This window comes from Musca autumnalis, unplaced genomic scaffold (genome assembly GCF_047663935.1).
Source record: "Musca autumnalis isolate F117 unplaced genomic scaffold, ASM4766393v1 scaffold_5, whole genome shotgun sequence".
NCBI lineage: Eukaryota > Metazoa > Arthropoda > Insecta > Diptera > Muscidae > Musca > Musca autumnalis.
The window spans coordinates 143818887-143840531 of record NW_027412088.1 but is presented as its reverse complement, the minus strand read 5'-3'; the positions used below and the strand labels follow the sequence as shown (position 1 = coordinate 143840531).

Genomic DNA, 21645 nt, shown 5'->3' with positions numbered 1-21645 from the left:
TTATCGAGCACGAGATAGACGTTGGGGACGCGAAACCCATAAAGCAGCGGTTCTATCCGGTTTCCCCCGCGGTGGAGAACTTAATGTTCCAAGAAATCGATAGGATGCTCGCTTTAGGGGTTATCGAACCCTCGTCATCTCCGTGGAGTTCTCCTATGCGTTTGGTTCTAAAACCAAACAAAGTCAGGTTGTGCCTGGACGCAAGGAGACTCAACCAAGTCACATCTAAAGATGCATACCCACTTCCCAGCATCGAGGGTATATTTGCTCGCTTGCCTAAAGCCAATATAATTACCAAACTCGACCTCAAGGACGCATACTGGCAAATTGGATTAAGCGAGAAATCTAAACCCTTAACTGCGTTTACGGTACCAGGTCGTCCTTTGTACCAGTTCACTGTAATGCCTTTTGGTCTGTGCACAGCACCACAGACGATGTGCCGTCTGATGGATCAAATAATTCCGCCAGACCTTAAGCATTGCGTGTTCGGGTACCTTGACGACCTGGTTATCATAACCGAAGATTTCCCCACTCATGTATCCATACTTGCCAGAATCGCCCAAGAGTTCAGAACCGCCAATCTGACCTTGAATATTGAAAAATGTCAGTTCTGTGTGACCCAGGTCAAATACTTGGGGTATGTTATAGGACATGGAGGCATACAGACTGATCCGGAAAAGGTAGAATCGATTGCACAATGGCCTGTACCAAAAACCATAAAGCAGGTTCGTGGATTTTTGGGGTTAGCCGGTTGGTACAGACGTTTCATCGAAAATTTCTCTTCACTCACATTTCCTATCACAGAAATATTGTCCACGAAAAAACGATTTAAGTGGACTCCAGAAGCTCAAGAAGCTTTTGAAGAAGTGAAGAAACGTCTGACCACCGCCCCCGTTCTTGCTAATCCCGACTTCAAGAAGAAGTTTTATTTGCACTGTGATGCATCTGATTATGGGATTGGTGCAGTCCTTGTGCAATTTGATGAAACTGGAGAAGAAAGGCCAATAGCCTTTATGTCAAAAAAATTAAACACTTCACAACGCAACTACAGCGTAACCGAAAGGGAATGCTTAGCTGCCATTGAAGCTATAAAGCGCTTTCGGTGTTACTTGGAGCTCCAAGACTTCGAGGTTATTACGGATCATTCCTCCTTAAAGTGGCTTATGAGTCAACCAGACCTTACCGGCAGGCTGGCCAGGTGGGTGTTTAAACTTCAGCCATACAGATTTACCATAAGCCACCGTAAGGGGAAAGATCACGTAGTACCCGATGCCTTATCCCGAATCCCCACTGATGAATTCGCAGCCTTGGAACTTGCCGAGCCAGAAGTGGATCTGAATTCGCCTTATTTCGAAGACAAAGATTATGTCACTCTAAAATCCAAAATTTCAGAAAATGGCTCCAAATATCCCGATCTAAAAATCGTGGATAAATTTGTTTACATCCGCACAGACCACTACTCCGGTGACCCCCAGCAGGAAGAGAGTGCGTGGAAACTTTGGATCCCCAAGAGCCTTTCCCAAAGTATTATCTCCAGGTTTCATTCTTCCCCTATAGCTGCTCACGGTGGCATGCATAAAACCGTTGAACTGATTCGCAGGAATTTTTATTGGCCTGGCTTATTGACAGATGTGAGGAATTTCATTAGGGATTGTGAAGTCTGCAAGACCACAAAACCTACAAATGTGATTCTTAAACCTGAAATGGGAAAACAGGTTTTAACAATACGGCCATTTCAACGCTTATATGTAGATTTTCTTGGCCCTTATCCAAGGTCAAAGAATGGACATATAGGACTTTTTATCGTATTGGATCATCTGACTAAATATCATTGGTTGCACCCTCTCCGAAAATTTTCCTCTGCTAGCGTTCAGAAATTTTTGTTAGAAAGCATTTTGCATGTATATGGAGTTCCTGAGTACTTAGTCAGCGACAATGGCTCGCAATTTAAAGCCAATGATTTTAATGCGTTTTTGACTAAGCTCGGAATTAAACATACATATACGGCATTATACTCTCCCCAAGCTAACGCGTCGGAGAGGGTCAACAGATCCATTATTTCAGGTATTCGGTCCTACCTCAAAAAAGACCACAAAATGTGGGATGAACATATTTCCGCCATCAGTTGTGCGCTTAGGAATTCGGTTCACCAGGCAATAAAGCACTCACCATATTTTGCCACTTTTGGCATTAATATGATTACACACGGGGATTCCTATCAGCTTCTTAGGAATTTGCAACTTTTAGATGAACCCACAGCTCAAATAAGTCGAGAGGATCGCCTTACATTGATAAGAAGTGAGCTAAGGAAAAATATATCGCAGGCGTATGAGACCAATAAACACCAATATAACTTGCGTGCAAGACCGGTCTCTTATACAGTGGGGCAATTTGTATTCCGAAGAAATTTTTCTCAGAGCGATGCGTCCAAAAATTATAATGCCAAATTATCACCACTCTTTATAAAGGCGGTTGTTCAATCAAAAGTGGGCAACAACTACTACATCCTAAGAGATCTTCTTAGCAATACGACGGGAACCTATCATGCAAAAGATATTCGTCCGTAATGGTTTTTGTTTGCGCCGGTTAATATTGCAATCCAAGGGATCAATATTACCCGGTTTGTAATGACTGTGGCCAATCAATCCCTCTGCAATTTTTTTTTAATATTAGGTAGCAGTGTAAACCATATTGCAGGCAGAATGGTGTGCTGGGATATGCCGGCCCACTCCCACCTCCTCTTATCTTCGATTACTCTTCACTCTACCCTCTTTCTTTAATTCTCTTTTACACTGGCATTAAGTCTCAGTTACTATTGTATGCAGTTACATCTTCTACCCCCACCATGGGGTAATATCTATGTGGGTGTTAACACCGTTGTGTTGGGTAGAACAGTAGCTCACTTTTAGTCGTAGGTTGCGTAAGATCGACAGTAGCCCAAAGGGTAGCACATCGATCTACAACACCAGTAGCCCAGGTTCGAGCCGTGCATCTGGTATTACTTTTTTTAATTTTTTCCCACATTACACCAGTTTGTTTCTTTTTTGTGCGCTTCTTAGTATTACTAATACAGATGAACCAATTAATATATAAACGGGTCATATTCTGGACGATAACCGTAAAGGTTTCATTCTCTAATGTCCCCCTGAAGACTGAGCCGTGGTGAATTTTGTTCTTCTCTACCCTTCTTGTTCACAGAGAGGCTTGGAAGCACAACCACCAAAATGATTTCGATCTTTCTTTTCGTGAACTTGAACCAAACCACATCATAAAGAAGTATAGCAATAAAGCGATAAAAAAAACTACGTCTGCTAAATAGAGCTGTGACCAGAGTGTTAAATAAATTATTAACTCAATTATTCCAAGTGAATTTTATTAACTAACTTTAGAACACCCAAAACGACGTGAACGTATTTACGCATATACGGTAATTTCCGAAGTATTCTTTGAAAATATTTAGTTAAACATAAACTTCTTATAGAAAAGAAAGAAAACTTCGTCTAATATTGTCACTATTTGAGTGTACAAATTGATGCAACACCCTATCATCGAATCTGACTAGAGTCGCTGTTGTCTAAATCAAATTTTTGTATTCAAAATTAACAATTGTGCACAGGTAAATTCCGTTTTTTATCCCATGCATCCTGGAAATTGTTATAATTCTGTCGTTTTTCAATCTCCAGCCCACTTGCCGCGAACCTAACCTCCCTGTTGTATCATTGGAGTTGGTGGTTCCCGCAGCCACAGAGGGCTGTACATCTGGTATTATTAAATTCCCCAAATAACATATAACATCCAGAGGCATATTCATAACTCTTGGCAACCAGACCTGTTGTACCAATGTTTATGGTGTGCCAAACTAAGTCGACATATAATTGAATACAAATATCTGCCATGCCAGCCTTACTTTGGAATACTTAATACTACTTCGTATCATCGTAACCATAACCTCTAAATACAAGGAGTATTATCTAACGACAAGTACTGAATTTTCCTTGAGAAACATCGATCGTGAAGCTGTTTTAGAATAAGTTAAAGGAATAAGTCTATTATATCTGCTTGTATAAAAGGTTTCACAGTATCAAGGCATATAATAAGCACCAACTAAATTTACTTAATACAGCCACATGAGTCTGCAGAAAAGTTCTTCGAGGCCTCGACGTCTTTCAAGGATGACTACCAAAAGTGGTAAGTGCAACAAATCTGTATAATTGATTGTGATACAAGAATGAGTTGTCTTTTATATGCCAATGTCTAAAAAAATACGTGAAATCTTAAGTCTTGTGGAAGTTATCTAAAATTTGCGTAACAAAAAAATATATATTTTTTGTTGTTGTTGAAAAGGAATGTCGTAATAGCTAACATTGCGAAGTTTTTCTATAACTTACGATTTTGTTGTTTTCATACATGATTGCCCTTTTTTTCGAGGGAAAAACTACAGATAGAGCTTTTGAAATTACCATTTATTGGTTAGTTATTATGAATTTTTATACTTTGCAATGGTAAATTCTATACTACATTTCTCAGTTCTTTGATTATTTTACACTTAAATTTAATTTATACATAACCTTAAAGTTAAACCTCCACATTTATGAAGTCGTAACCTTTAAAACCAGACTTAATAATGAACTTAAAATTCAAAGTCAATTAGTACTATCAAACATGTTCGAGTTTGACCTGAACTTCATTATCATTATTGATAGTAATCAATCCCTGTTTTTTTTACACACAATAAATGAATTTGTTCGATTGCTTGTGAATTAACAATGTATCTGTGAATATCTTTTACTTTACGGTGGTGATGTATAATTAGGCCAGGGTTACGGAAGTTAGGGGCCTTAATAATAATAAAGCCATTAAGGTCATGGTAGGGTTGGGTAATGAGGCTTTAGATTCCAGTCCATCCGGAATCTCATTTCAATTATATTGAGGAGTATGATAGATAATATATATAATTGCCAATATATTCAATCAGTTGGGGATCAATTTTTTATGGTTGGAAACAGTTCTCATTTAGATTTCAATTATTCTTGTTGCATGTTTAGATTAATTTAAAACGGGAGTCTATACAAATAATTTTGTTTGTGTAGAGAGAGTAGGTACGGAGACATTAAGGGGACCCGAACCCCCCTCCTGACTGCAGCTAGTTTTTATGGCTCCCAGTCCTCTTGATGGCCCGAAAACTTTCTAGAATTTTTGTTTCATTATTTTTCTGCCTGCCTCTCATACAGTGGTTACATTAGGGACCCCTAGTAAACCATTTTGTACATTACATAAATGAATGGCGCCTGGCGTGGGGCAAAGAGAACCTAAATTTTGGCCACAAAATTTTAGGTCAATATTTTATTTTGACCGGATTATACCAAAGTTTAGGTATGATGGTATATCTATGAGCCAATTTTTTAGCGTTTAATGAGCCCTTTTCAATAGACCAATTCTAAAATATAGATTTCAAACATGAAAACGGTTGGAGGTGGTAGTTTGTTCGGATGGAACTGCTTATTGAATAATTATAAGACATCTGTGGAAATGTCAACGGTCTGATTGTTTCGGATCATGAACCCGGAATGTATCTTATATTTCTTTCAATTTGAGTTATAGTCGAACAAGCTTTTTCCTTCAATTCGTTGGTGTCTATTTCCATAGATTCTGGAAGATTTTTGACTGAGTTATGAGCCTCCTGTTTTCTACCGGATTTACTTTATTTTTGCTTGATGCATTATAAAGTCCGTAGAAAACAGTTCAACCCGAAGAAATCAGGTGAAGGTTAGTTTGTCAAATATTAATCCGTTTATATGGAAAGTAGCCACTCCATAGCCAGGTTTTGTAATTAGTTTTCTCTTATCTATCATATTCATTAAAATGCTTCTACCCTGTTTATACATCACCGAAACACCGTAAAAATTTATGTTTGAATTTATTTAGTGGCATATCAAAATTGTTTATACCAGCAATACGTGGTTTTAAACATACATTTTCTTTTATCAATTGCATATTGCTTACTTCGAATCCTTAAGCAAATTCGTCATTTAAAATGACTCAACGCAGTCCACCACCGCAGTCCCTAGGGGCACATTCACTTGCGTCAGTTCAACTCGACGAAAACTGCAGTATTTGTGAAGAAGCTATGTTGTTTGACACCGAAGAATGTTATACAATTACAAACTGCGGTCATATTTTTCATCGCGCGTGCGTGGAACAAGCATTGTCCAATTCGGGCGAATGTCCCCATTGCAAGCTACCATGCAATTTAACCGATTTACGAAAATACACTGGTAAAGTCATCACGAATGACAATTCTAAAGTAATCACGAATGAAAATTCTAAAGTAGTCACGAATGACAATACTTTAGAAATGTCAACCCAAACTGTGTATGAGAAAAAAACTAAAAACGCTATTCGAGGGAAAGGTAGAGGGGCAATGGCCCACCGTCCTATAACCCGAAACCTCAGTAAAACACTCTTTACTGACAATTTTGACCAAGAAGAAACTCCTAGACAAAATACTGAGAATCTCATTGATGTAAATGAACCTTTTTCTCCAATGAGAAACATTGGTTCGTTTCCTCCTCAAAAACCTAAATCTAACTTCAAACCTCCATCTCAAAATCCCATTATAATCAATTATTCGAAAATAAACGAAATGATTGAAAAAAATATTGCCAAGTATTTTCGAAATTTAAATTTGCAGAATAACCCTGCCTTGAATCCACCTCCAAACCTAGACTCAGAACCGCTGGATACTATTGATCATAATCCGAATTCTGATGAAATTCCCCAACAGCCTAACCATAACGGTCGTCGGTCAAGTCATAGCCAAGTAGATCAAATGATCTACTCTCGACCAGAGAAGCTGACGGCGATTATACAAAACTGGAACGTCAAATTTGACGGCACCAGCACAGGTCTAACGGTAGAGGAATTTTTGTATAGGATAAAATCTTTGACCAAAGAGCACTTCGAAAACAATTTTTCTATCATTTGTAAAAATATTCCAGTACTTTTAACTGGAAAGGCCCGGGAGTGGTATTGGCGCTACCACAAACAGGCCGAATCCATTGAGTGGACCTCATTTTGTGCAGCTTTGAAGTGCCAATTTAAAGACATGCGTTCAAGTTTTGAGATTAAAGAGGAGATTAGAAATCGAAAAATGAAGCCTGGCGAAAACTTTGAATCATTTTACGATTCAGTATGTTCCATTGTGGACCGCCTAGAGCAACCACTGCCCGAAGAGGAACTGGTTGAAATACTCGTTAGAAATCTGAGACCAGAAATTCGGCATGAGCTTTTGTACGTGCCCGTCTTCACGATTGCTCATCTCCGTAACCTGGTACAAAGAAGGGAGAAATTATTCGCAGAGGAATCTTATCGGAAAAATTTTACGATAAAATCTCAGATTAGCACTAACACTGCTCCTAGAAGAAATATCGCTGAATTGAACCATTCGGAGGAATTGGTTTCAGATTCAAATCCAGATATTTGTGTTGATGCCGTTAACTACAACCCCAGTCCAGCAAAGTGTTGGAACTGCGACCAAAGTGGTCACTTCTGGGACGATTGTGTTCAGCAACGCACAATATTTTGTTATGGTTGTGGCACGAAGAACGTGTATAAACCACAATGTGTGAGGTGTTCTGAGAAAAAGTTAGGGGTTTCAAAAAACTTCTCACGACAGAACCTGCAGCAGAAGCAACCATAACTCAATCCAGTCTTTTAAACACAGACAACAACCTCGATGTTTCGTCTCCCATATCCATTCTGAAGCGCAATTGCTCCCATTACATTAACCCAGCTAAGCTGCTGAGCCCCATTCGCCCTTATCATGAACGTTATAAGGACTACATAACCAAACGTGACCAAATTTTTAACATAAACTGTGTTAACAGACTTCCAAAACGTTCAACTGCTCGGTTAAGATCGTATTTTAAACGACGAAAACTTACCAGCAAGCTTGTTATTTCATCAATAGTCAATAATACCAGTGACAAACGGTATTATGCAAAGATACAATTTCTAAACTTTTATGAATGCGGACTTTTAGATACTGGAGCAAATGTCTCCTGCATCGGGTCCAATCTAGCTCAGGAAGACTTTTCTAAATTTAACCAGTTTGTAGCCAACAAGTCAGGTGTAAAAACTGCGGATGGGACCATCCAAAAAACTATCGGGTTCTTAGATGTAGACGTAACATTTCGTGGTGAGAAACGACGTTTGAAAATGCTCATTGTTCCATCAATCACCCTAAGAGTAATTTTGGGTTTGGACTTTTTTCAAGCATTCAACCTCGCTTCAGACATTTTCGAACCAGCCATTGTTACGGAACCATCGGTCTACCAAAATCTTGGCAACAATTCAGACCACCTCTCAAAACCCGATGCAAGAAAACTGTCTTCCTTGAAAACTACAACTGACACCCAAAAATACCCCTTGACTATCAGTCAACAAAACCAACTCGACTGTATAGTCGAGTTATTCCCCAATTTTTCCAAGCAAGGCTTAGGTCGAACCAAGCTTATCGAGCACGAGATAGACGTTGGGGACGCGAAACCCATAAAGCAGCGGTTCTATCCGGTTTCCCCCGCGGTGGAGAACTTAATGTTCCAAGAAATCGATAGGATGCTCGCTTTAGGGGTTATCGAACCCTCGTCATCTCCGTGGAGTTCTCCTATGCGTTTGGTTCTAAAACCAAACAAAGTCAGGTTGTGCCTGGACGCAAGGAGACTCAACCAAGTCACATCTAAAGATGCATACCCACTTCCCAGCATCGAGGGTATATTTGCTCGCTTGCCTAAAGCCAATATAATTACCAAACTCGACCTCAAGGACGCATACTGGCAAATTGGATTAAGCGAGAAATCTAAACCCTTAACTGCGTTTACGGTACCAGGTCGTCCTTTGTACCAGTTCACTGTAATGCCTTTTGGTCTGTGCACAGCACCACAGACGATGTGCCGTCTGATGGATCAAATAATTCCGCCAGACCTTGAGCATTGCGTGTTCGGGTACCTTGACGACCTGGTTATCATAACCGAAGATTTCCCCACTCATGTATCCATACTTGCCAGAATAGCCCAAGAGTTCAGAACCGCCAATCTGACCTTGAATATTGAAAAATGTCAGTTCTGTGTGACCCAGGTCAAATACTTGGGGTATGTTATAGGACATGGAGGCATACAGACTGATCCGGAAAAGGTAGAATCGATTGCACAATGGCCTGTACCAAAAACCATAAAGCAGGTTCGTGGATTTTTGGGGTTAGCCGGTTGGTACAGACGTTTCATCGAAAATTTCTCTTCACTCACATTTCCTATCACAGAAATATTGTCCACGAAAAAACGATTTAAGTGGACTCCAGAAGCTCAAGAAGCTTTTGAAGAAGTGAAGAAACGTCTGACCACCGCCCCCGTTCTTGCTAATCCCGACTTCAAGAAGAAGTTTTATTTGCACTGTGATGCATCTGATTATGGGATTGGTGCAGTCCTTGTGCAATTTGATGAAACTGGAGAAGAAAGGCCAATAGCCTTTATGTCAAAAAAATTAAACACTTCACAACGCAACTACAGCGTAACCGAAAGGGAATGCTTAGCTGCCATTGAAGCTATAAAGCGCTTTCGGTGTTACTTGGAGCTCCAAGACTTCGAGGTTATTACGGATCATTCCTCCTTAAAGTGGCTTATGAGTCAACCAGACCTTACCGGCAGGCTGGCCAGGTGGGTGTTTAAACTTCAGCCATACAGATTTACCATAAGCCACCGTAAGGGGAAAGATCACGTAGTACCCGATGCCTTATCCCGAATCCCCACTGATGAATTCGCAGCCTTGGAACTTGCCGAGCCAGAAGTGGATCTGAATTCGCCTTATTTCGAAGACAAAGATTATGTCACTCTAAAATCCAAAATTTCAGAAAATGGCTCCAAATATCCCGATCTAAAAATCGTGGATAAATTTGTTTACATCCGCACAGACCACTACTCCGGTGACCCCCAGCAGGAAGAGAGTGCGTGGAAACTTTGGATCCCCAAGAGCCTTTCCCAAAGTATTATCTCCAGGTTTCATTCTTCCCCTATAGCTGCTCACGGTGGCATGCATAAAACCGTTGAACTGATTCGCAGGAATTTTTATTGGCCTGGCTTATTGACAGATGTGAGGAATTTCATTAGGGATTGTGAAGTCTGCAAGACCACAAAACCTACAAATGTGATTCTTAAACCTGAAATGGGAAAACAGGTTTTAACAATACGGCCATTTCAACGCTTATATGTAGATTTTCTTGGCCCTTATCCAAGGTCAAAGAATGGACATATAGGACTTTTTATCGTATTGGATCATCTGACTAAATATCATTGGTTGCACCCTCTCCGAAAATTTTCCTCTGCTAGCGTTCAGAAATTTTTGTTAGAAAGCATTTTGCATGTATATGGAGTTCCTGAGTACTTAGTCAGCGACAATGGCTCGCAATTTAAAGACAATGATTTTAATGCGTTTTTGACTAAGCTCGGAATTAAACATACATATACGGCATTATACTCTCCCCAAGCTAACGCGTCGGAGAGGGTCAACAGATCCATTATTTCAGGTATTCGGTCCTACCTCAAAAAAGACCACAAAATGTGGGATGAACATATTTCCGCCATCAGTTGTGCGCTTAGGAATTCGGTTCACCAGGCAATAAAGCACTCACCATATTTTGCCACTTTTGGCATTAATATGATTACACACGGGGATTCCTATCAGCTTCTTAGGAATTTGCAACTTTTAGATGAACCCACAGCTCAAATAAGTCGAGAGGATCGCCTTACATTGATAAGAAGTGAGCTAAGGAAAAATATATCGCAGGCGTATGAGACCAATAAACACCAATATAACTTGCGTGCAAGACCGGTCTCTTATACAGTGGGGCAATTTGTATTCCGAAGAAATTTTTCTCAGAGCGATGCGTCCAAAAATTATAATGCCAAATTATCACCACTCTTTATAAAGGCGGTTGTTCAATCAAAAGTGGGCAACAACTACTACATCCTAAGAGATCTTCTTAGCAATACGACGTGAACCTATCATGCAAAAGATATTCGTCCGTAATGGTTTTTGTTTGCGCCGGTTAATATTGCAATCCAAGGGATCAATATTACCCGGTTTGTAATGACTGTGGCCAATCAATCCCTCTGCAATTTTTTTTTAATATTAGGTAGCAGTGTAAACCATATTGCAGGCAGAATGGTGTGCTGGGATATGCCGGCCCACTCCCACCTCCTCTTATCTTCGATTACTCTTCACTCTACCCTCTTTCTTTAATTCTCTTTTACACTGGCATTAAGTCTCAGTTACTATTGTATGCAGTTACATCTTCTACCCCCACCATGGGGTAATATCTATGTGGGTGTTAACACCGTTGTGTTGGGTAGAACAGTAGCTCACTTTTAGTCGTAGGTTGCGTAAGATCGACAGTAGCCCAAAGGGTAGCACATCGATCTACAACACCAGTAGCCCAGGTTCGAGCCGTACATCTGGTATTACTTTTTTTAATTTTTTCCCACATTACACCAGTTTGTTTCTTTTTTGTGCGCTTCTTAGTATTACTAATACAGATGAACCAATTAATATATAAACGGGTCATATTCTGGACGATAACCGTAAAGGTTTCATTCTCTAATGTCCCCCTGAAGACTGAGCCGTGGTGAATTTTGTTCTTCTCTACCCTTCTTGTTCACAGAGAGGCTTGGAAGCACAACCACCAAAATGATTTCGATCTTTCTTTTCGTGAACTTGAACCAAACCACATCATAAAGAAGTATAGCAATAAAGCGATAAAAAAAACTACGTCTGCTAAATAGAGCTGTGACCAGAGTGTTAAATAAATTATTAACTCAATTATTCCAAGTGAATTTTATTAACTAACTTTAGAACACCCAAAACGACGTGAACGTATTTACGCATATACGGTAATTTCCGAAGTATTCTTTGAAAATATTTAGTTAAACATAAACTTCTTATAGAAAAGAAAGAAAACTTCGTCTAATATTGTCAGTATTTGAGTGTACAAATTGATGCAACACCCTATCATCGAATCTGACTAGAGTCGCTGTTGTCTAAATCAAATTTTTGTATTCAAAATTAACAATTGTGCACAGGTAAATTCCGTTTTTTATCCCATGCATCCTGGAAATTGTTATAATTCTGTCGTTTTTCAATCTCCAGCCCACTTGCCGCGAACCTAACCTCCCTGTTGTATCATTGGAGTTGGTGGTTCCCGCAGCCACAGAGGGCTGTACATCTGGTATTATTAAATTCCCCAAATAACATATAACATCCAGAGGCATATTCATAACTCTTGGCAACCAGACCTGTTGTACCAATGTTTATGGTGTGCCAAACTAAGTCGACATATAATTGAATACAAATATCTGCCATGCCAGCCTTACTTTGGAATACTTAATACTACTTCGTATCATCGTAACCATAACCTCTAAATACAAGGAGTATTATCTAACGACAAGTACTGAATTTTCCTTGAGAAACATCGATCGTGAAGCTGTTTTAGAATAAGTTAAAGGAATAAGTCTATTATATCTGCTTGTATAAAAGGTTTCACAGTATCAAGGCATATAATAAGCACCAACTAAATTTACTTAATACAGCCACATGAGTCTGCAGAAAAGTTCTTCGAGGCCTCGACGTCTTTCAAGGATGACTACCAAAAGTGGTAAGTGCAACAAATCTGTATAATTGATTGTGATACAAGAATGAGTTGTCTTTTATATGCCAATGTCTAAAAAAATACGTGAAATCTTAAGTCTTGTGGAAGTTATCTAAAATTTGCGTAACAAAAAAATATATATTTTTTGTTGTTGTTGAAAAGGAATGTCGTAATAGCTAACATTGCGAAGTTTTTCTATAACTTACGATTTTGTTGTTTTCATACATGATTGCCCTTTTTTTCGAGGGAAAAACTACAGATAGAGCTTTTGAAATTACCATTTATTGGTTAGTTATTATGAATTTTTATACTTTGCAATGGTAAATTCTATACTACATTTCTCAATTCTTTGATTATTTTACACTTAAATTTAATTTATACATAACCTTAAAGTTAAACCTCCACATTTATGAAGTCGTAACCTTTAAAACCAGACTTAATAATGAACTTAAAATTCAAAGTCAATTAGTACTATCAAACATGTTCGAGTTTGACCTGAACTTCATTATCATTATTGATAGTAATCAATCCCTGTTTTTTTTACACACAATAAATGAATTTGTTCGATTGCTTGTGAATTAACAATGTATCTGTGAATATCTTTTACTTTACGGTGGTGATGTATAATTAGGCCAGGGTTACGGAAGTTAGGGGCCTTAATAATAATAAAGCCATTAAGGTCATGGTAGGGTTGGGTAATGAGGCTTTAGATTCCAGTCCATCCGGAATCTCATTTCAATTATATTGAGGAGTATGATAGATAATATATATAATTGCCAATATATTCAATCAGTTGGGGATCAATTTTTTATGGTTGGAAACAGTTCTCATTTAGATTTCAATTATTCTTGTTGCATGTTTAGATTAATTTAAAACGGGAGTCTATACAAATAATTTTGTTTGTGTAGAGAGAGTAGGTACGGAGACATTAAGGGGACCCGAACCCCCCTCCTGACTGCAGCTAGTTTTTATGGCTCCCAGTCCTCTTGATGGCCCGAAAACTTTCTAGAATTTTTGTTTCATTATTTTTCTGCCTGCCTCTCATACAGTGGTTACATTAGGGACCCCTAGTAAACCATTTTGTACATTACAAAGCACTGGCTTCTGCTACTTCTCATCTGCACACAATTAACGATTATTACAAACGGTGGGCATCAAAATCAATGCTGCTAAGTCTGTTGCGATCTGTATACGCAGTGCCTCGGGGAAATGTCCACGTTACGTAGTACCAGAAAGTAAGCTACTTAAGTTAGAAATCCCCTTTGAAACATCCATTAAATACCTCGGCATAAACTTCAATAATCTAATGAAATTCAACACTCATGCCCGCAACATCATGAAAAAAACAAAGGGAGTTATAGGGAAGTTTTCATACATCCTTAATAACAAATACTTACCGCAGAAAACAAAGCTGCTTCTTTACAAGGTTGCCATAAGATCCATACTAACTTATGGTTTTCCAATCTGGTTTTCTATTTCGCCAGTAGTTGCCAAGGAGTTGGAAATCCTAGAAAGAAAGATTTTGCGGAAGTGTGTCAACAAAAATTTTGAAACTCAACAAAAACGATTTTCCAATACTTACATATACAACGTGGCTGGCGTTGTTCCATTTTGTAAGTATGCTCTGTGCCATCAAAAAATTTTTGTAGAGAAACTGGCAACCCATGAAAACTCCCTAATAAGCATAATTCACGAATTGGAAAAACACACATCCTGGACCGAATCATCTTATCTATCGTCAGTGGGCATCCTAAACGAGGCTCTGGAGGAAGATATAGATGATTATACTTTACCACACTTTTTTACCAAATCAGTACCTGGATCCCATAGAGGATAACATAACCACCTTTTATCTGTGATAATATATCAATTACACAAATTTTTTTTATAAACATTAGTATTCCACTGCTCTTTGCGGAGCTTTCGTTTTTAATTTCACACATAATAATTATATACATCCGTATGTACATACATATGTATGTATTATCAATTCAATTTGTATTATATATACAATATCGCTGTTTGTTATGCAGTTTAACAGCCTGTATTATTGTTATTTAGTTTTAATTTGTTGTTATTTATTTATTTATACAGACAATAATGCTCTGATCGTCATAGTCGAGGCCTGGAGCAAGCCTTATGTTTCATACTACTATTTGTTTACATTTTACATTATGCTTTGTCATATTTCGCATGTAGCATTTCATTCACTTATTGTTATTAGAGTAAGACAACAATAGCTCTAAGAATTTATCCATGTCATCATTTCGCTTTGATTACCTGTATTAAGAAAAGAAGAAGACTCAAATAAAATATTACTACTACTACTACTTGTTTCGACCTGAGTACTCAAAGTTGGGATGACAACATTCGTTATCGAGTAATTGAGCATAAATTTGCAAGTAATTTCTCGAGGCCAAATTGCCTATCGTAAACAAATAAGATGAACGATTTCTTATTGTCTTTTGGTTTAAAATGTAAGAGTTGTTGTTTGCTGTGGTTTTATAGAAGAAAAACGATGTTAGTAAATAATTTGCAGCATTTTTTACACAATATAACAAGAGAAAATGGGAAAAGTCCTTTGCAGTCGTTTTTAGAAATTGTGATACATTTAGAATTAAAATGCATGCAATCATTAACAAAAAATTTGTATTTGCGGTCGTTAAAAAAATGAGTTGAAAAAGAAGCATTTCTGCAAAACAGAAAAAAATATTTAATATTTGGTCTGTTCCTTTACTTTTAAAAATGGTAACAGTGGCAGAAAATGGTAAAAGTGGTAAACTGTTATCATATAAATTGTATGCTATTAAAAGTAGGGGAACACTTTACAGGTTAAAAATTGTAAGAAATTGTAACTTCAGGTAAGTAAAGGAACACAGCTATTAATAGGCCCATTATTACATCCATTCTGTACCCAGCAAAAAGTTTGCATCCACGGATGTAGTTGAATCACTACAAGTGTACGGTACATTTGCCGTTGTAGTACATCTTTTCCTATGAATTTTACAAGGGAGCGCGCAGCTAGGATGCACTCCATTTCGCTTCCGCAGCACACAGATAGGATGCACTCCATTTTCGATCCAAATCAAAACTTATGTGCTTTTTACATTAGCACGAAAAACAGGTTTTAGGGCTGTTTCGTCATTTATTTGCTAAAACAGGCAACATTTTTACCATACAAAAATAAATGACGATAGCTGCGTCATTTAAGCCCTCGGCACATACGGTCCGTCAGCGTTATTTCATGTCACGCGTTAACGCACGGCATTTTAAACAATATGGAAATCCATATGGTTGCACTGATCAACGCAATTTGAAACGCACGGAAGTTAAAATTTTTTTAACTCCATGCGTTACGACGCGCGTTCGCTTTTGACATTTGTTTGTTTACATTTTGTGATCATATGTTACAAATCAAAATGGCGTAAATTGGAAATTGTTGTAGTTATTGTTCATTTCATTTTCTGCGTTTCGCTTGCATTTTTAAGGAAAAATAAAAAATAATATAATTGAAAATGGAAGAAGCCCTGATAAATGCCGTCCAGCAACACCCATGCATATACGACAAATCCTCAAAGGCGTATAGAAATAAATTCTCGAAGGAAAAGGCATGGGACGCTGTGGCAAATGCTGTCGGTAAACCAGGTAAGGAGAAACCAAAATTTATTAAAATTTGTTCTATTATTTTTGTTTATTTTCACAGTAAAACAGTGCCAGACAAGGTGGAAGAGTCTGAGGGACCGGTTTGTGAAGGAAGAGTTGAAGCTGGCTTCGGGGAGTGAAGCTCCCGAATATATGGATTGGAAGTTTTCCGCCTCGATGTCCTTCCTACGCGATCATCTGCAGCCGAGACCGTAAGTTAATTTTATTAATAATAATCCTACTCCTCAATAGAAATTGTAATATATGTATGTGAGTTTGTTTTGCCGATGTACGTGACAGCGCGAAATATTCGCCCTAGGCCCACTTTCTAAAAGAAAGGGTGCTACTAAAGAACCTTTGGCATAAATAGAATACTCTACCATCTGGAGGAAAAATCTAAAATTTTTACCACAGTTAGATCTTTACGTCCTGATTACAAAAATGTAAAGTATGTTTGTCCATACTTCCCGAGATATGGGCCCGTGAAGTTCCGAAAATTCCCTTGTTAGTGTTAGTTTTCGTGCCCTAAATTGGCTCCTGTCCATAGGAGAAAGGAATCCCCGACCGAAGCCCGGCTACTAAGAAAAAACTTGCAATTAAAAAAAATTTCAGATTTTTTCCGTCAGCTGGTAGAGTATTCAATTTGTTCCGAACCTTTCTCAAATAATGAGTGCTTTTATAGAAGATATATAGAACAAAGTAATATTGTTTTCTGTCCAACTTATTGCTGTCACTTGAATTACATTCCACTGTCCTAGAATTACGCAGATTCTTGGCCATTTATTTTGGATCACTTGGCATAGTGAGTGAGTGATACCTCACTAGACCTTGAAAAGATGAACCGATTGGTTTCACACGATGACTTGGCAGACAATAGGTGTGTCGTTTAATCAATAATTTGTACATGTCCAGTAGCTTCTTGTAAATGTTACCGATTTTTGTCGGAAACTCAAGAATTAAGTTAAAGATTCGACTAAATGTGGGTGCGCCATTGTACAGGCCTTGGTTCCGAGATTGAAGGAACTAGATGAACGAATGAGCCAAATGTAGTTCCAATAATTTTTTCTTGGGAATAATTAATTTGAACTGTTCGTTCCGAAATTACGCAGATGTTTACAAATTTTTTGTAATAGGAAAATATGTCAAATGTTACGTTAAAGAAATCGAAAGAATTTGTAATCTTTCATATCAGGGTTTCATCGATTCCATAGAAGACCAGTTGCAGGTGAGAACAGAAGTCTATATGCTGGCCGTGGAGGAGCAAACGTGGATAAATCATTACAACAGATCATACAACAAGGCAATGGATTTGTTAAGGCAAGACAAGTTGAGTCAAATCTGGCCTCGGCCATAGATGCTCTCCAATAATGTCTGCTCCCTTAGAATGCAAAATAATTCTTTTCCAGCAGGCTTCCAAAAAGCAGTATTATCAATATCTGCGTGCACTGAAAACTTTGGAAATGCCACATTTACCTAAATTGCAAAATTACAAATTTGCTTCATGCTATAACGGTGATTGAGGACAATATAAGTGATTCATCGGAAGCTGATTTTAGAGAGCTTCTGGAAAGAAGCAATCGAACATACCAAAAAGTTGTGATATCAATACCATAATCGAAGATCCCAAGAACTCGACGAAGAAAAGTGCTGCGGACACTGCGACAACAGATGAGGAAAATTTAAGTACCCAAGATTGAATTGATTTTTCACTAATATAACAGCGAAGTTATCAAGCAAAGCTAGTATTGCAGCCACCTCCAGGAATGCATGATAATTTGGATGCCTATAAATTGTACATTTGTTCCATTGCGGGTTTCTTTGTGCTCGAATATTATGTAAAGCTGGTGATGTTGTGACCACTAGCTATTTGGAGGATTTGTGGTCAACATCGCTGACAAAATTTGTCGATGAAATAGGTATGAGCTCGTCGTCATGGACCGATCCAAACATTTTGCTGAGAATTATGAAGTGCATTACGCTTTCAATTAGCACATTTAGTGCTATGGTTATTTTAATTCCTTGCGGCAATTGTCAGTTTGAAGGAGAAAGGTGTGTGGCATATTGTAACCCTTTGCCTCTCAACACCCTCTCACGCCGACAAAATGACAATTGCCGCAAGGAAATTGGCCTAATGTAAATATGGACTTGGATGTATATTTAAAAAATGTTGGAATGTTACCAATTCTACAACGTTGGGTCCATGTTTTCCGTGGCATGCTCGACAAGGAACAACTCTGCTCATGGTTGTAGAAAACATTTAAGAATTTGAAGCAATAATTGAACGTTTTCTCTTCCATTCAGAACAATTGGAAAACGCCCCCTTTCCCAAAAAGTTCACATTTTCCAGCATGGTACCAGACGATGATACACGTCAAACCAAAGAGTTTATGTATGCCTTAATGAAATTTGTTGATGATCTAACGCTTTCACCCACTGAAGTTGCTACCATTGTGAGAAAAGGTGCAGCTTTAGCAGTTACCTGTGGGTGATATTTCGGATCTTATACAAATTGTAACTGATACACAATATTTGGAAAAGATACGTCAATTTTTTGCCCTGTACCTGTACTATTTATTTATTTGTTCAATTTAACATGTATAACAAAGCCAATAGGCCAATTATTGAAATACAATATGGAAGAATGTGTCACATATTTACATGATTATTATACCAAAGAGGATCGTTACAATTTATTATATTCACAATCGATTATCATATTGGAGAAAAACTGCTGGAAACAGTTTTAAAACAATTGGAGAATTTATCTGATGGGCAAAATTGAATACATGTGTATGTAGGTTTTTGAATCCATTTCCCAACATTCCTCAGATGTGAAATTTTGAAAACAACGATGAATTGTGACTCAATTCGACAGGAGATAGTTGAGTAGGTTTGGTAAGGCAGTTGAAAAGGTGGAGAGTAACGCGTGGGCATCTTCCGCATGCTGAGCAGATGTTTTGTACGGTGTCAGCAATCCAATACTAAGACGTCTGCACCATCCAGATCGTAATTGAGCCAAACGTAGCGTGTTTTCACGGTAACGCCCGACCATCACAATGGTATGCTTTCGTTGTATACAGGAAGAATCTTTGTCTCCCTATGTAGATGGTCCAGGGCAGACATGAGGAGGCACCCTGTTGTAGTTGTGACAGCTTTGAATATTTTTCCATTGTGATCTAGGGATTCTCTCTTGTATCGTTGGCTTGTCACAGATAGTCGTGTTATGCACGGACGACGGGAACATGCTGTCGGATGTGACCCCTAGAATATTGGGATAGTTTGTGGTCGGAATTCTGCTATCATCGACCGTGACATTCAACTCTGTTCTCACCTCTGTCGTCCATGTGGTTAGTGGTGGGTATTTGCATATTCCGCGCGTGGAAAAAGATGGTAAGATCAGTCAAATAGGAATTCAGCATTTCACAAATGATATCAAGATCGTACCATCGTACGTACGCATACGTTACGATCTCAATTCTGGAGGGGGGTTGAACACAGGAGAGGTAAAGGTTACAATTTTGAATGTTTGCATTTGAACCATGGCACAATTACCCAGGTATGGCATCGTAAAATTTTGAATATGTTATGTCAAAACTTTCTTTATGTTGTTGGGGAAATTACAACAAAAATATTTTTTTATAAAGGGATTTGACTTTTCATATTCGATCAGCTGGTGTAATGCACTACCTAGTAGTTCTGCCATGATTTGAACCTAACCTGAATTGAAATAAATTAAATAATGGATATGTTAACTTCAGTTCAATGTCAACGTAGTCGGCATCGTCGACTATATCCTTCCCAAATCCTTTGTATATGAATTATTAAATGATTTTTTACTACCTAAATGCAAGTATTTACAATGTTTTCTATATTTTTGAAATGTAATATTTTTATATGTATTTCTAGAACAACAAGCAATTTCGATTCCTATCAAGGAGAAGAGTATTTAACAGAGGACTTTGAAAGTTCTTATGAAACTTCATTTGAAGTGTTGCCGCAGGCAACTCCAGAAACCTCTCCTACTGATCTTCCAAAAAATAAGAAGCGTAAAACCGATGAAGCCCACGAGAAATTTTGCGAAGTAATGGGAAACCTTAATAGTGCAGTCAAAGTGAGCATGGAAGGAGAATTAACAAATAATGGATTTTATAAGTATATTGATTCCATGTTAAAAACGATGGATGACAAATCTAGAAGGCTAATAGAAGTTGAAATAATAAATCTTGTTGCAGAAAGAGTAAATATTTTATATATTTAATAGACTTAGTATAAAACATATCATTTGAATTGAACTTGTACCTTTTATATACTTATGGACTGACTATATATAATGTTTTTTTAAGTTACTTTTTATATCTTTTAAGTAAATATTTATTGCCTAGATGACTGTTTCTCTAAAACCTAAGTAAACCAATAAAACATTATTCCAATTGTCAGTTTTTAGGACACCATCATCCCCTCCTAAAAACAGACAAATTTGAGCAATGATTTTTTTTTACTAGAATTGGTCGATTTTCTGTCTGTTTTACCTTTTATTTAAATACATATCATGTATTGAACTTTATAAAAAATGTATATCGTCATAAGTGTTCCTAGTCTTACCTACCCCCATTACTATATGTCTTCTTTTGTTAACGTTTGGATTTTCCGAACAGATTTATAGAGTTCCGGTTATTTAAAGGTAAATGTGATCGTTAAATTTCATGGAGGACATTCTTGTCATTAACTTTAATGTGTAAAATATATTTGTGATGACTGCAAATTGGTTCATTTTGCGTTTTAAAATCCATCCAAAAGTAAAAGAAGACATAATAGTGGCCCTTAGAGTAAATAATTTTTCCATTTTATTTGAAATAAATATTTTGAATTCATATTAAAATTGTTTCATTTCGATTAAAAGAAATCTATATACATACATATATTGTATACAAGAAGGACCTAAGTCAAACAGAATGAAATTTGGTACTTATTGCTTGGCATATTTAAAGAATGTTTTACTTTACTTTTTTACTGTGATATTAAATAAATAAAATAAAAAGTAGAGATCATAGGTTTGTGAATATCCCGTATTACGGATACGTATTCCTAGATATGTAGCCTTTCAGTATATCTCTTATTTCAAATGCTCTTTTCGAAGCATTATTAGAATTATTTTTTTTAAGTTTTGTTAGATTTTTCTGGTTTTTTATCTCGTCTCTCCACAAACCCTTTCTACCGTCCTTATCGCCCGCAAAGTTCTTAGGGCAGTACTTCTCATCATTATCCTTCAGAAAGTTGTGAAGGACAATAGTTGCTTTCACAATATTTTC

At 37.6% G+C, this 21645-nt stretch overlaps 2 protein-coding genes and 1 long non-coding RNA gene across 5 annotated transcripts in view; 2 read left to right on the top strand and 1 right to left on the bottom strand.

Annotated features, from left to right (window-relative positions):
• The window catches only part of LOC141386450 (kinesin-like protein costa), a 31409-nt gene extending 16434 nt beyond the window's left edge, over positions 1–14975 (bottom strand). Inside the window, exons 1-4 of one of the 3 annotated variants that reach the window (XM_073954939.1) lie at positions 14512–14975; positions 14277–14456; positions 14092–14201; positions 12973–13997 (exon numbers count right to left, since the gene is read on the bottom strand). The gene's annotated coding sequence lies outside the window, so the exon portion shown is untranslated. Of the gene's footprint in view, positions 1–12972; positions 14202–14276; positions 14457–14511 lie in introns of all 3 variants that reach the window. The other 2 variants (XM_073954938.1, XM_073954940.1) reach the window with 2 other exon arrangements.
• Positions 500–15024, top strand: LOC141386453 (uncharacterized). Its single transcript, XR_012408381.1, has 4 exons — positions 500–3427; positions 3482–11939; positions 11994–12128; positions 12196–15024. It is a non-coding gene; the product is annotated as an uncharacterized lncRNA (long non-coding RNA).
• Positions 15025–15085: 61 nt separating this feature from the next.
• LOC141386452 (uncharacterized) lies at positions 15086–21207 on the top strand. Its single transcript, XM_073954947.1, has 3 exons — positions 15086–16339; positions 16398–16548; positions 20243–21207. The coding sequence occupies exons 1-3, from the start codon at positions 16210–16212 to the stop codon at positions 20592–20594; spliced, it is 633 nt and encodes a 210-aa protein (XP_073811048.1). The 5' UTR covers positions 15086–16209; the 3' UTR covers positions 20595–21207.
• The last annotated feature ends 438 nt before the right edge of the window (positions 21208–21645 follow it).